This window comes from Ipomoea triloba, chromosome 12, assembly GCF_003576645.1.
Source record: "Ipomoea triloba cultivar NCNSP0323 chromosome 12, ASM357664v1".
NCBI classification, from domain to species: domain Eukaryota; kingdom Viridiplantae; phylum Streptophyta; class Magnoliopsida; order Solanales; family Convolvulaceae; genus Ipomoea; species Ipomoea triloba.
Window position 1 is genome coordinate 21,277,088 of NC_044927.1, and position 14,683 is coordinate 21,291,770.

General features: G+C 36.1%; 3 protein-coding genes and 1 non-coding gene across 4 annotated transcripts; 2 read left to right on the forward strand and 2 right to left on the reverse strand.

Annotated features, from left to right (window-relative positions):
• The first annotated feature begins 1,015 nt into the window (after nucleotides 1–1,015).
• LOC115998987 (calcium-dependent protein kinase 1-like) lies at nucleotides 1,016–5,364 on the forward strand. The gene is made up of 8 exons (XM_031238678.1): nucleotides 1,016–1,700; nucleotides 1,852–1,995; nucleotides 2,886–3,038; nucleotides 3,581–3,696; nucleotides 3,795–3,962; nucleotides 4,315–4,442; nucleotides 4,530–4,629; nucleotides 4,939–5,364. Exons 1-8 carry the CDS (start codon nucleotides 1,046–1,048, stop codon nucleotides 5,020–5,022), a joined length of 1,548 nt encoding a protein of 515 aa, XP_031094538.1. The 5' UTR covers nucleotides 1,016–1,045; the 3' UTR covers nucleotides 5,023–5,364.
• Nucleotides 5,365–7,383: 2,019 nt separating this feature from the next.
• LOC115998988 lies at nucleotides 7,384–11,019 on the forward strand. Its single transcript, XM_031238679.1, has 4 exons — nucleotides 7,384–7,731; nucleotides 8,961–9,113; nucleotides 9,232–9,303; nucleotides 9,992–11,019. The coding sequence occupies exons 1-4, from the start codon at nucleotides 7,474–7,476 to the stop codon at nucleotides 10,658–10,660; spliced, it is 1,152 nt and encodes a 383-aa protein (XP_031094539.1). The 5' UTR covers nucleotides 7,384–7,473; the 3' UTR covers nucleotides 10,661–11,019.
• A 136-nt stretch (nucleotides 11,020–11,155) lies between these two features.
• Nucleotides 11,156–11,239, reverse strand: TRNAL-CAA. The gene has a single exon. It is a non-coding gene; the product is annotated as a tRNA-Leu (tRNA).
• Nucleotides 11,240–11,566: 327 nt separating this feature from the next.
• LOC115998989 (reticulon-like protein B4) lies at nucleotides 11,567–13,979 on the reverse strand. Its single transcript, XM_031238680.1, has 5 exons — nucleotides 13,637–13,979; nucleotides 12,656–12,836; nucleotides 12,434–12,575; nucleotides 12,151–12,220; nucleotides 11,567–12,054 (listed from the first exon to the last, which is right to left on the reverse strand). Exons 1-5 carry the CDS (start codon nucleotides 13,824–13,826, stop codon nucleotides 11,885–11,887), a joined length of 753 nt encoding a protein of 250 aa, XP_031094540.1. The 5' UTR covers nucleotides 13,827–13,979; the 3' UTR covers nucleotides 11,567–11,884.
• Nucleotides 13,980–14,683: the final 704 nt, after the last annotated feature.

Consider the following 14,683-nt stretch of genomic DNA (forward strand, 5'->3'; position numbering starts at 1 on the left):
GCACATTTCGCCAAAGTTTTTCTTCACTCACGACCTTCAGAAGAAAAATGAGATCAATATTCAACAAATTCGTTCATGTGACAACTTAGCTAATTTGTTCACCAAAGCGCTACCCACAACTACGTTCAAGAAATTAGTTCGTGGAATCGGTATGCGTCATCTCAAAGATCTTCAGTGATGTCATAAACAGGGGGAGCATATTATTGTACTCTTTTTTCCTTAACCAAAGTTTTTTTTTTCCCACTGGGTTTTTCTTTGGTAAGGTTTTTAACGAGACAATATAATGTTCCTCCTTTTGGACATCCAAGGGGGAGTGTTATGAAATAAAACGAAAATAGTGAATGTCCAAGCAAGGATTCGAGCTCTTGACCTCTTGTTCATATGTTGGGAGTCCATCCATTAAACTGCATACACTATCACTATTGATGTTATGTCTATGTGTATATAACTGCTTACTGGGAGTCTTGAGCAACAATTCAATCAGCTAAACAACAAAATTAGGTGGAGCCTACAGGATTCGAACACGGGAATTCAGGAGAGGCTCAACTTTTAGGCTTCAGACTTATCCAACTAGACTGGCACAATTATGTGTTTATTACTGTACATTTAATATTTGTTTATTCATTTCTGAACACTATAAATACCCCCCTTAACTCTGTAATTTTTACACTAGAATCATCACTCATCAAATATCATTAGCTTCTTCTTTCTTTGCTCTCGGCTTTCTTATTATTATTACTATAAATATTTATATTATTAGTATTAATATTATTATTTCATAATAAAAAGAACTTATTTAACATTTATGGTTTAATCTAATTTTTTAGTAGTACTAAGCAGAAAAACTTTTTTAACCTTGCCCCACTGTATGTAATGTTGTAACGCCCGTAACGGCCGCCAAAGCATATACTCCGTAAATGTCATGTAAGACGTTATCCTTTCCAAGGATAATTCCGTCATTCAACAACCTCACCTATATTTCTGTTCGGACAGTATAGAAATTAGCAGTTTGACTTGGGTCTTTGCGTCCAAGTCTACCTTTCAAATGGGGAGTTGTAACAGCATACCTTCATCGTCGCCCTTTGCCGCCACGTCAGCCGGCGGAGAAAGCGATCCACCGGCGCCGAAAAATGACATCACGGTCCTTCCGCCGTCTCAACCTCCCCCTCCACGCCCCTTCCTCTCGGGCGTGGGGCGCGTGCTTGGGCGCCCCATGGAGGACGTCCACTCCACCTACATTTTTGCGGGGGAGCTAGGTCGGGGACAGTTCGGGGTCACCTACCTAGTCACCCACCGCAAGACGCGCGATCGGCTCGCGTGCAAGTCAATCGCCACGCGCAAGCTTCTCTCCAAGGACGACGTTGACGATGTCCGGCGTGAGGTCCAGATTATGCACCACCTCACCGGCCACCGCAACATCGTCGAGCTCAAGGGAACCTATGAGGACCGCAACCACGTCCACCTAGTCATGGAGCTCTGCGCCGGCGGCGAGCTCTTCGACCGTATCATCGCCAAGGGCCACTACTCCGAACGCGCCGCCGCCGGCCTCTGCCGTCAGATGGTTACCGTTCTCCACTACTGTCACTCTATGGGGGTTATGCACCGCGATTTGAAGCCTGAGAATTTCTTATTCTTAAGCTCCGATGAGAATTCGCCATTAAAGGCTACTGATTTTGGCTTATCAGTCTTCTTTAAACCAGGTATTAGTATAGATTGCATCAAATTAGCATGATCATCTCATAAATTAAATTTATCCATCCACCTTTATGGCAATGTTTGGCCATATCAGTAATCTATGAAATTAGGAACGAAAGGAAAATATTCAATTTTTGTGAGTATTTGTGGGTGCAGGAGATACATTCAAGGACCTTGTAGGTAGTGCATATTATGTGGCTCCTGAAGTTTTGCGCAGAAATTATGGACCTGAAGCCGATATTTGGAGTGCTGGAGTGATACTGTACATTTTACTCAGTGGAGTTCCCCCATTTTGGGGAGGTATCTATTTCTCTCAATGAATGTGCTGGAAATAAACCTAAATTCAAACCTCTGGAAAACACCTATGCTTTGTTTTCTATAGCATGTCCTGTTTGGCAATGCAAACTGCTGCACTTAAATTATGGATTCTCATATAAACCAAATTAACTTTGCTATCTTACCCTTACCCTAAAAATGAGGGGAAAATGTGTCTTCTATGTTTTGTTCAACCTTACCTGAGCAATAATCAATCTTGTGGAAATTTTGGAGATATATTCAGGCGCATGGAGTAAAAGAAACTCAAACTAGTTGGAAATTTAGGAAACTGAAGAATATGTTAATACGTTTAGGGATAATATTTTACTTGATCACAGATAATGGAAGCTAGGATAACATGAATGGACCTTCCTAAATGTAGTCTACTTTCCATTTTATCTTACCTTCAATTATTTGTGGTTCAAATTATAACCATCATTACTAATATTTGTTTCTAAAGCAGGCTAATACTTAAATTTAGTTCATTAGCAATAATATGTTTTTTTTTTACAACATTAAGTTATCTTACTATTAAATTTCATATTTATCATATAAATATTTTCTGTTAGACTCTCCTTTCTCTATCTCTCTGTGGGTTCTATTCCACTCTAATTTCTATCTATGGCATCAACATTTCTATATTCGAATTCAATTTTCCTTTTGACTCCTTATGCATGTGCTTTTTGCATAACATGTGTCATCTTAGACATCCATTTCCAGCATTGAAGCCACTTCCTTCACGAAGGCATAAATTGTTTCCCTTGAATTTAATTTGCTGCATGGATTGAATTTTCTATTGGATTTATGATATACCATGCGACACATGCAAAATTTCATATTAAAAATTGCTCAACAATGGCTTACTTTCTGCACAGAGAATGAGCAGGGTATCTTTGATGCTGTTCTTCGGGGACATCTAGATTTTTCTTCTGATCCTTGGCCATCAATATCTAGTAGTGCTAAAGATCTTGTTAAGAAGATGCTACGTTTGGATCCCAAAGAAAGACTTTCTGCTACTGATGTCCTGAGTAAGTTTAAGCTCTGTAGAATTTTTAAGGTTTTATAGAATATCTTAAGATGAAATTTTTAAAAATTATCTTTTTATGTTTAGTGCACTCATTCTAATGGACTTGTAACATATATGTGCATATTCTAAAGCATTTTCATATTGAGGTGATTGGTTGCCTGTCTAAGGCAAATCAGAATTCTCCTCATTCCTTTTATTGTCATTTCCACTTTTTTAGTTCTTATTGCGTTGGCTCTCATGCTCATTTTTGTCCTCACTGCAGTGGGTTCCTAAACATGATGAAATTATACATTCTCTTCTTTTTGCTTTGCAAATCATTTTCTTTTTCTACCTGCTACTTCTTCCCAAATGTTTCGATTTAGAACAACAAAAACACATGTAGAGACATAGAGGTATATGTGAATGTATAAGTTTCAATGAAGTATGTAGAAATCATTTTCATATGTACCGCCATGTGATTGCATTCTGATATTAAACCAACAAGAAGATGAAATCTTGAGCATGCTGTAAATCAGATATAAGGGTGAATTTCTTAAAATGTAGATCATCCTTGGATGAGAGAAGATGGTGATGCATCTGACAAGCCTATTGACATTGCTGTCTTAAGTAGAATGAAACAGTTCCGTGCTATGAACAAGCTCAAGAAAGTAGCTCTTAAGGTGAAACCATGTATTTGGTGTTCTTATTGCTATTCCTTTCACTTGCTGCCCCCAATTCCTTTCCCTTATGCTCTTACTTCTCCTTTCTGGGTATATAGGTAATTGCTGAAAATCTTTCTGAAGAAGAAATTATTGGTTTGAAGGAAATGTTCAAATCAATAGACACAGATGACAGTGGCACAATTACTTATGAAGAACTGAAAGCTGGTCTTACAAAAATGGGCACCAAGCTCTCAGAGTCAGAAGTGAGGCAATTGATGGAAGCGGTATTGTCCTTTCATTTTTCTTTCTCTATCCCTTCTTTTATTTTATTTTCAATGACCCAACTTTAATTTCTTTCCAATCTTGCATTTTCTACTTTACTATCTATTTCTTGGTCAAATTGAACGAGCAATTCTGAACCCTTTAAATTCAAAATACTCTGACACTGTTTTATTGTCGATGGATGTTTAGACAACTTTGACAGATCTGATTCTAACAAGTAACAACCACCCCACCTCCCCCTCCTAAAAAAGAAAAGGCCACTTGGACTACTCTGAATGGATTGTGTGCTGTGTGCATATGTGGACTGCCCTTGAACAATTTTTGCCATGCAACAAACATTTATTTTCTTTTCAGGCTGATGTTGATGGAAATGGAACTATTGATTATCTTGAGTTCATCACAGCTACGATGCATATGAACCGTATGGAAAGAGAAGACCACTTGTACAAGGCTTTCGAGTATTTTGACAAGGACAAGAGCGGGTAAAAAAAATCAGTTTGCTGAATGCTCCATTTACAGAATACATTTCATATAGTGTGCTGCTTTCTGAGCCATTGACCATAAATTAGGTATATTACTAAGGAAGAATTGGAGCATTCCCTGAAGAAATACAACATTACAGATGAAAAGACAATAAAGGAGATCATTGCAGAAGTTGACACAGATAACGTATGACTTTAGTTCCTTGATCCCTACTTGTGTGGTGGCATGCAGTGCTGTTTATTGCTGTAGTGTTTTCTTCCATTTTCCTTCAAAAAAACAAGAACGAAACAAAACATCAAAATTCATATAGGCATACATTCCCTGCTGCTCTTAAAGAAAAATTCCTATAAAATTATATAGACTGCATTATAGTGAGGAACACGAGACAAGAAATGCATGGCATAATTAATTCAGCTCTGCAATAGAAATACCGTTGCATTCTTTTTGTTATTAATTTACTTAGCAAAAAAGGATAACACCTCTGTTGAATTGCAGGATGGGAAAATCAATTATGATGAATTTGTGGCAATGATGAGGAAAGGCACCCCTGACTTGGTCACTAATAGGCGTCGTAGATGAAACCATGAAAGAAACAAAAATATTTTTGTGTCGTGTTGCATTGTGCACAGGTGATACTCGATTTGTTCTGTGTTCAGCAATTTGGATATGTGCATGGGAATGTACATGGTTTTCTGTACCCATCCATCTCTCATTGTGGAGGGAGAGCAAGATATACAGTCTGCTTGCTAAAGTGTTTTCTTTGAGAGGTTCTGCTGCTGGGCTGATCAGAGATAGGATATACAACTGGGAGAGGAAGATCTGTTCATACACATACTCAGTTATACATTGTAAATTGTACACTTCAATGTTGTTTACTCTCTTTCAAATAAAATAAAATAAAAAATCAGGTTTTTGTGTGTAGTCTTCATGCCCCTTTCTATGTATCAATTCTCTGTCCTCTCCATCAATTAAATCATTAATAATATCTGCACCCCAACTGGGTTTATGAACATCCATGAGGGATAATACTTTGGCATCTCTAACAAAAGGTGAAGTCAGGCTAGGGAGCCATTTGTCATATGCCCTTTCCACCAGAATTTATTCATAGCTCATTCAATTTTGTTGCACAGATCTTTAGGCAGCAAAAATATGCCCATGGCACATCATATGGCATTGCCTGCAAAACATTCTTTATAGGCACTTCTCTGCTTGCTCTTGATAGGAAATTATTGTTCCAACCGTTTGTGGATTCCTCAAATCCGTTTCCATAACTCCAGAGATTGAAGCAATGATCTTCATCGGAGTTTGTTTATCACTATGACTTAGCAGACATAGTTAGATTGGACATAGTTAGATAGGAAAATTAGCACATACTAAAAAATAGATATTAAATAATAATTAAGTATCTAACCAATAGCCATTCACAGGGTCTATAAACATTAAAAAACATACCATTCCCTAAATTCCAAAAACTCGAGATTCTTGATTAAATAGTACTTGGATAACGTCACAAAAATTGCAGATCTTAACCTCATCAACTATATATATATTTAAATTAGTTAGTACTTTAAATTATAAAATTTAAAGAAAATACAACTACAGTTGGAATTAAATACTTACCGCTTACACAATATTTAGCCTTACAAAATTGTAGAACAACAACAACAGGCTCATTATTCTTGTTCTTGGATTTAAAAAACGGCTCAACATTTAATACGTTCATCCCACACAGTACATTTTAGCTTATTGCTCATACAAAAACCATACAATACACTTTTTTAATAACAAACTCAGTGATAGTTATTTAGAACAAAACTATGTATATCATGAAAAAAATCTTACTGTGATACACATCCAAACAACTATTGTGGTTGCTCTTATGGATACTCACCAAATTTATATTTTAATAAAATAAATTCAAAGTATTAATAAAATATGAACTAAATGCACAAATTAAAACTCAAATTATATAATAAATATATCGAAGCTATTTTAATATAATAATTAATTTGTTTTACTTTCAAAAAAATAATTAATTTGTTTATTATTTAAAGACAAATACATATAATGAAAGTTCCAAATAAATATGCACAATGTACAAATACAAGATGATTTTTTTTTTTGGTTCTATACTTTTCTATACAAAAATTTTAGACAATTGTATATTGTAAATAGTATGTAAATATTTACATGGATTAAATTTTAAGTGACTAATATTTACCAATCCAAAATTTACTTAAATTTATAGTGATTACAAAATAACAAAAACAACATATTATAACCAATAAATCAATTGCTAAGCCCCTGGTGGTTTGATAGTATCATTGTTACAAGGTCACAAGTTTAAGCCTCATTCCAATCAAAGATGTTGCTACTTGCTATCATGTTGAGTAGATACTACACTTAAGTTAAATTGTATTCCCTCCGTCCCATTTTATGTGTCTGATTCGGTTAACGAGGCTTGACTGAAGTTATTTTTAATCTAATTTTTCATAATATTAGGTTTATTGTAAATATACAAAATTTATATATTTAGAAACTACACTAACTAAAAGTATTATTAAACACAAAAAAAAAATCAAATTTAAAAATAAGTAAAAAATACTAAAAAAAAACATAGAAGAAAAATTACATTGACAGTTTGACCAATGAATAGTAAGTAAGATAAATAAAATGAGACAGATGAGTAATAAAAAAAAAATAAAAAACAATAACCAACAAATCAATTCATTTGGAGAGAGAGGAAAAAACACCCTCATATATAGGGAGAGAATCTGAGGAACGTAAAGAAAATATTGATTCCTTCTGTCCTCAGGACCTCAGCCACATAGATGATAGATTCCAAAATGATTCTTTCCATATCCATCTGTCATATATATAAAAATTAAATAAATAAATATACAAATTATCCTTATACTGTATACTGTAGTAGGAAAAAAAAAAAAGAAATTGGAATCTGGTAGGGTTTTGTCATTTGTTCTTGGGAAAGAAATAGGAAGGTGCTGAAGAACAATGAAATGCTAAATAAGGATGGCTTCAATTCCAATCACTCCTTGTTTTCTCAAATTTAGGGCTTTTTCTTCTTCTTCTTCTTCTCAGTATTCTTATAATCACAATACTCAGATTGGGCTGATGCTGGCTTCGAATTCCGTTCGCTCTCTTCCCCGACCCTCTCTCCTTTCCTCTTCAATCCCTAATTTCAGGGTTTCAAAATTTGCTCCCAAATCCATCTCTCTCCTCCCCCAAACCTCTCGATTCTGCGAAACCCATCAACGCCTTACTAGAAAGGTACGCTTTTTTATTACTCCGTATTATTTATGTTCGTAAGTCTGAGGTATACTTTGTTTTGGTTTCAATATCTAATCAATAACATAAATTTGCAATCTTCTTATTGTTCTCTGTTTGAAATTAGTTCATTTGATTGTCTAGTTTCTCCAGCCAAATGGGATGTATTCTATTACAGCTTTTCAGTTCTAACTCTTCCTAAAGTTGCTACCTTTAACTCAATATGCTGCCCACTTGGGGGTGCTGACTAGTTGCTTGTGTGTGTGTGTGTGCATAGGTTATGAAAGCTCATTTTATACTCACCACAACAATCAAATATTTACTTTTGCTGTGTACTTCTACATTTTGTTGTTATTCATGTATTACCAATTCATTTTCAAATAAAGGTCCATGAATTATGAGTTACTTGGTGCTTGTTTGGTTTGCAGTTTATTGCCTCTTATCTACTTTCATTAGTTGGGCCAAACACTGCTTTCTACAAAGTGCTTCTTGGAGTGACTAAGAGACAATTTGCCTCTTTCTTTAGAAGCTCTAATTTGAGGTTTTTTTTTGAAAAAAAGCTCTTTGTGGAGAGATACAGGTCTTCTATTGAAAGTTTTATATTCCAAATTAGCTTCATTTCATTCTAAATAAGTACAAAGCAATATATTTGGAGAAGTTTTTAATGAGCACTTTTCAAAATGAACCATGCTAGACACCCGTACATAAGCCGGTTCCTATTGATCACCTCCCTAACATATCACCGTTTTATGATACCTATATTACCTTATTAACTTAGGGTGGTATCGGCCAATTCACCAGTAGTCCATGACAAGAAAATTTTTTCCTTTTTTAATTAGGGAGGGGTTAATAGGGGGTGTTAATTGTAGGGGTGAAAAACAATATCCTTTTAAAATAGATCTTTTTGCCTCTTAACTGCTTTGTTCAAACAAGCACTTAGAATTCTTTAAAGGCAAATTCTGTGTCTAACTTTTCTCTGTTCTAATTGGGAGTATGATGCCGGGATACATTTCATGTGTTGATGAAATATGAAAGCATGGGTATGTCCTAAAATTTGGAGACTATAGACGTAAACATTTCACTTGTTATCATTTATAATTAATGGATCAGTAAAGGGTCTACATGTTTAGGAGTAAGCAACTCAGGAATCAGCATTGATTCTGGAATATTTGTTATGCATGAGATGTGCATGTCATCTGCAGATCTTAATTTCATATAATTGTATATTGTAGAAATGGAAAATTTCATGCTTTAGGAATGAAGAATTTTGTTCTGGTGAATCCAACCCTGAGGTGATTGAGGAGGTTCTGCAGGAAGATCAAAGAAAGTCAGAAATTGATAAATCAAGTGTTGGGAAAAGAGATTGGATTTCACTTCTTGCAGAGGTAAGTTCTCCATCCATACTCAATTTAAGCATATAGTTTGCTTAGTTATTGACTTCCTAATGTATCATGCAATTGCTTTTATGCATTCCACATTTGTCAATGGGCTTATACTTTTCAGGCACCAAATATAGTACGTAGAGTGATTGGTGAACCTTGGGACGTCCCATGGACAGCAAAGACCATCTTTCAGGTAAGAGTCCTGAGATACCTTGCTAATAAGCTTTTGAGATCTTATAAGATTTCTTATATTTGCTTCGTAGGTGTCAAGAAAATACATGAATATAAAAAGGTGTATTCAGTGAATATCTTGGTTATTCTGCCAACTTGGGGAGCCCAAGAGCCCAAACTCTAAATTGGGCAGAGGTTCTGGGGCTTAGGATAATTGGTTGGGAAACCTAACGTATCCCAAAAAAAAAAAAAAAAAGGCTTGGAATTCTCTTACTCATTAATTGGTTTACATGTTATTACTTGTTACTGTTCGTTTTGTATTTTCGGAACTTCAGTCAGCTTTCTTAGGTTTCCTGACTTATCAGTATATTAAGGGATCGCTGCTCTCAGTATCAAATATCAATAGTTGTGGACTGAATTTAGGTTGTTTCCAAAGATGTGTATATTTACAATTCCATCAACATTTAATGTCCACTTCCCATTATAATTACAGAGTAAATGTTTAAAATAAAATAACTGGTGGAACTCTAATTGTATGGTTTCTTTAGCAATATATAAGTTAAGATATTTAAAGCTAAACTACATTTCACTAAAACCATGATTAGTTGATGAGTTTTTTATGCAAATTCCTTTTGATGGTAGTCTCGTGCCTCCTCTTAAATGTATTTTAGCCAAATGTATTTACCAAGGGAATCCTTATGGTATTGCAGGTTATGCTCCTTTGGATTGTGTCCTTCTGGTTTATTGGTTCGTGGATGATTCCTTTTGGAGCGCACTTGGTGGGTTTTAGTAAAGAATCATTGACGTTTAGAGGGCAGGCTTTGTTCAGCCTATTGACTGATGTAACCGAGGGCCTAGCTGGAATTTTAATTCTTCAACGGTGCTTATCTCGCTTTCGTCCCCTTCCTCGTGACTGGTTTAAATTTAGCGTGAGAGGAAACTGGATCTTCGATCTCGTTCTCGGATGCTTCATGTTTCCACTTGTAAATCGGCTCTCACAGTTCAACCTCGACCTGCTTCCTGTGCTGCCTTCGACTCCCGTCACACTCTCCAGCGTTGAGCAGTCGATAATGGCGCGAGATCCGGTGGCCATGGCACTCTACGCACTAGTACTGGTCGTGTGTGCTCCGATGTGGGAAGAGATTGTATTTAGGGGCTTCCTTCTTCCTTCTTTGACAAAGTACATGCCTGTATGGTGTTCAATTCTTGTGAGTTCAGTCGCCTTTGCTTTAGCGCATTTTAATGTACAGAGGATGTTACCGCTAATATTTCTGGGGGTCGTCATGGGGATAATATACGCTAGGTCTAGGAACATCCTCCCGTCGATACTCTTGCACAGTCTGTGGAATGGCTTTGTATTCATAGATTTAATGAAATAAAAACCCTTGGCATTACAAATAATTGTGTACAGCAATTCAGCAAAGCTCTGATTTCATCATTCTGCAAAAACAGACAGACAGACAGACAGACATCTGGAGCATTTGTTTTGTTTACTGAAGATTCTATTCAGTTAATTGTTCAGTAGAAGAAATTCTTTATCTCTAATGAATCTGTTGCAAGAGGATGGGGGTGTGTATTTTCATTCTTCCAAACACAACAGATTGGCTGGTTTTGTGGTCAGTAGTTTGAAGATTGTAGAGGTGTAGCTTCTGTACTGTTGTCAACTGCATTGTTTAGTTTGTATAATGAAACTATCATTCTTATAGCAATAACATTTCATTTCTAATTTTAGCTCAAATACTCATGTGTTTATACTTTTTTATGATGCACATATACAAAAATTGATTATCTGACCATGTAATTGTACATAATAAATTATTTACATTGAAAATGATACACCTTATAGTTATTCATACTTTAAAACTAGAATAGGATGTCAGAAGTGGGATTTGAACCCACGCCTTCTCACAAAGACCAGAACTTGAGTCTGGCGCCTTAGACCACTCGGCCATCCTGACAAGTGATTTAAAAATTTGTTTACACTTATAATATAGAAAGAACAAGTTTTAAAAAGGCAGACTAACAAAATATGTAATGTCAGAAGTGGGATTTGAAGCCACGCCCTTTCTCGAAGACCAAAACTTGAGTCTGGCGCTTTAGACCACTCAGCCATCCTGACAAGTGAATTGCAATTTTTTTTCAACTCTAATATAGAACAAGACCATGTTTTTAAAAGGCAGACTTTGAGTCTGACGCCTTAGACCACTCGGTCATCTTGACTTAATTGTGTGCAAAGTTTTATACATTACATGTTAATAATACAGTTTATTCTGCAAAATACAGACTTATTCCATAAAACACGTATAGATCCAATATGTTTTTGATACTTCACCAAATGTTCAATGGCGTTTCCTGTTTCACTAGGTAAGGAGTATTGTGCGATGGTTGCAGACACAATTTCCAAGATGTACAATAGAGTAAATTCCATGACATTATATGTATAATAACACGACTGAACCATGTGCATATGCAGGATTGTAGAGTTATTTACAAACATCTGGGTGGCAAACCCAAGATGTTTGCTGGTAAATAACAGAAAAACACAGCTTCTTCAGTGATCAAATTCACATTCTCACATAATGGCACCATACAGAATTACAGTCCTAGGCAAGCTTCTTATCTTTCAATGGCCCTCGCGGTATCTTGCTTAAAACTTTTGCGTCGAACACTGCATACTGCTTCTTGAGCTCGTGCATTGCCTTCTCAGCGAATGCATCCACTTCGTCCTCGTATTTCTCGTACAACACAGGCACCGTGTGGAGTAAAACAACAGCTGCGTGTTCAATCACAATATCAATAACTAGATACGGTATAGTAAGATAAGTAGATAAGAATGCCTACAAAAATTCAGCAGGTTTGGAAACATTACCTATATAGAATAGAGTCAGGAAATCACAGCAGCTGCCCACAATAGATACGATCCAGAGCCCAGTAATTACCTGATTAAGAAACAACATTTGGAAAGAGTTTTGAGAGGGAAAAAAACACCTTTTTGAAGAGCAATAAGTACTGGAAACAATGCAAACATTAAATATCCCATCTAGATAGTGCACATATCGGCCTTCAAAACGACAGTGGCAGCCACATGAATGCAAACCTTAACAGCATAAAGGCATATATTCTTGATTCTTAGCACAAGAATGTTAGTATACCATTAGAAACATCTTCAGATCCCTTCCTGATGCAATATCCCGCAGAACTGCCAAGCCATGATTGACATCATTCCTAAGAGCAGACGCAAACTGCAATACAGGTTCCTCTGGGATGTGAACTTCTGGAATGTGTGGTGCAGACCTAAGAAGTAAAGGATTACAAGAAATACATGACATTGATTCAACACAAAACTAAAGGAAAATAACTAAACAACTGCTTACTTCTTGATGAAAGAGCTAGCATTTGACCATAAAAACAATACAGCCAAAGCAAGGATGAGGCCGTGACACACTGCAGTGAGCAAATGGTATTCTAGAACCTCAAACAGAATCCAGATTGCAGTGGCCCCACCAAGAACTCCCGCCGATATCTTCTTATTCCTCCATAAAAAGACATCAGCCTCTGCACCACAAAACTACCCAGTGTTCAATGAATATTTAAGTATATTAAATCAGCTAAAAGGTCCCCCATTCAGTCCTACGCAGCAGCAAGGAATTATAAACTCAGATAATATGTTCTTTAGATAACAAGCTCTGTAACATCTCAAAGATGAGATGTAATTTAATTCAATTCAAGGCAGATTCTAGTAATTATCCGTTTCCTACTTTCCATGAAGACACTCAACCAGCAAAATCAATGTTCATCAGCAAAAAGTTGAAGACCATAATTACAATCACGGAAAGAAAAGTGAACATTCATGAGGCATATGCAGGAACATGTATCATTAAGCTGTTGGCTTTTACCAATCCTTCAAGCACTCTTCTCCCTTTAATTACTACTTCCTGGATCTAGGTTCAAATTTAAACCCACTGGAAAAAATTAAAGCAAAAGAAAAGTAATTTTACAAACATTTATTATTTCAGAGAACAAAATCACAGAAACGCTAGCAATTGACTGAAACTATTTATAAATAAATAAATTAAAAAAAAAATGAATCTCTAAACAAGATTCACTTGCACACCAAGCACGGTTAAACCTATAATTCTATAAGTTACCTGATCACAGCACCAAAACGAAGCAAACAATATCAATCAGTTATTATAAAAATTGAACACAGTAAAATTTAATTTATTAAAAAAAATCCTCAAGTCTTAACTACTTATAGGTGCAATTTGTTTTCTTACTTTACCTGTTTATTAACATAAACTGAAAATTTGTTGGAGGAAGAAAGCTATGGTGTTGGATAGAAAGTAGAAACTCACGTTTTCCACCGCCGAGAACTTTGTGAACAGGCTGCTGCCGTCCAAAGAGTCGACGAACCTTAGCCTCCATGGACGAAGTCGTTTTCTTCTCCTCCTCCTCAGAATCGGACGACGACGAAGAATCGTGGTTGTGAATTTTGTCGGCAATCTTCTCCACCAGTGACTCCTCTTTCCGGTCCTCCTCCGCCATGGCCCGATTCGACTCAACCAAACTCGAACCGCAGCTCACCGAACACGTACGCTACACGCGTGAGAGACTTCGCTCGCGAGTGTACAGAGGAAGAAAGAAGCAGAGGTGAAGTTTATCAGCGCAAGTAACAGCTGAAAAGGGAGAGATGATTGCACAAAGGCTTTTATGCGAGGGGGGGAGAGATTCGAAAGAGATTGAACGTGGAGCGTTGGATTGGATTCTATGTTGATAAGCCGCCGAATAGCCGGATAAGCCGAGGCTGTTGGCGTGGAACCTACTAGAAGCGCCACGACAAGATGGGACTAGATGAAGGTGACCCCTCATTTAACTTGTACTATTTGACGCCTTACATATTATGAACCTCTTACATATTGCAACAAACACATAACCAATTTCCTACCTTGTCTATTTCCATAGAAAATCTAAGCAAAAAAAATTTATTAAAATATTGGGATTCATGTCCAACTTTTTGTATGCCGTACAAGATATACAATACATAAAGAAAAAATTTTAATTTATGCTACCCACTTAATCACTTATACCCCAATTATTAATGTCACTCTTTAATTTTAAATGATGTAAATATTGTTTCTGAATTTTCAAAACATTATATATATTATTGTCCCTCCGCTAACGGACGTGTTATATGACATCATTTAGTAATGTTAAAATTGTAATGTTTTTTCACTTTATTTTTTTAAAATAAAATTGTTAAAGGATGTCAAGAGCCTGAATTTGAACTTGTGGTCTTTAAAATGCAATCCAAGGTCTAACCCACCAAGCTATTTTAGAAATTGTTAACTTTGTGGTTTATATTACTCCGTAATTTTTCTTATTTCTTGCTGGCTTGCCCGTTT

What these genes read in the sequence shown, in the direction of transcription:
- LOC115998989 (XM_031238680.1), bottom strand. Translation starts at nt 13,826, where the DNA reads ATGGCGGAGGAGGACCGGAAAGAGGAGTCACTGGTGGAGAAGATTGCC. An exon ending in GCTAGCTCTTTCATCAAGAA is followed by an intron (nt 12,576 to 12,655) that starts GTAAGCAGTTGT and finishes TTTACTTCTTAG; the next exon opens with GTCTGCACCACACATTCCAG. An exon ending in CCTGACTCTATTCTATATAG is followed by an intron (nt 12,055 to 12,150) that starts GTAATGTTTCCA and finishes TTGAACACGCAG; the next exon opens with CTGTTGTTTTACTCCACACG.
- LOC115998987 (XM_031238678.1), top strand. Translation starts at nt 1,046, where the DNA reads ATGGGGAGTTGTAACAGCATACCTTCATCGTCGCCCTTTGCCGCCACG. An exon ending in AGTTCCCCCATTTTGGGGAG is followed by an intron (nt 1,996 to 2,885) that starts GTATCTATTTCT and finishes CTTTCTGCACAG; the next exon opens with AGAATGAGCAGGGTATCTTT. An exon ending in TTCTGCTACTGATGTCCTGA is followed by an intron (nt 3,039 to 3,580) that starts GTAAGTTTAAGC and finishes CTTAAAATGTAG; the next exon opens with ATCATCCTTGGATGAGAGAA.
- LOC115998988 (XM_031238679.1), top strand. Translation starts at nt 7,474, where the DNA reads ATGGCTTCAATTCCAATCACTCCTTGTTTTCTCAAATTTAGGGCTTTT. An exon ending in ATCAACGCCTTACTAGAAAG is followed by an intron (nt 7,732 to 8,960) that starts GTACGCTTTTTT and finishes TGTATATTGTAG; the next exon opens with AAATGGAAAATTTCATGCTT. An exon ending in CAGCAAAGACCATCTTTCAG is followed by an intron (nt 9,304 to 9,991) that starts GTAAGAGTCCTG and finishes ATGGTATTGCAG; the next exon opens with GTTATGCTCCTTTGGATTGT.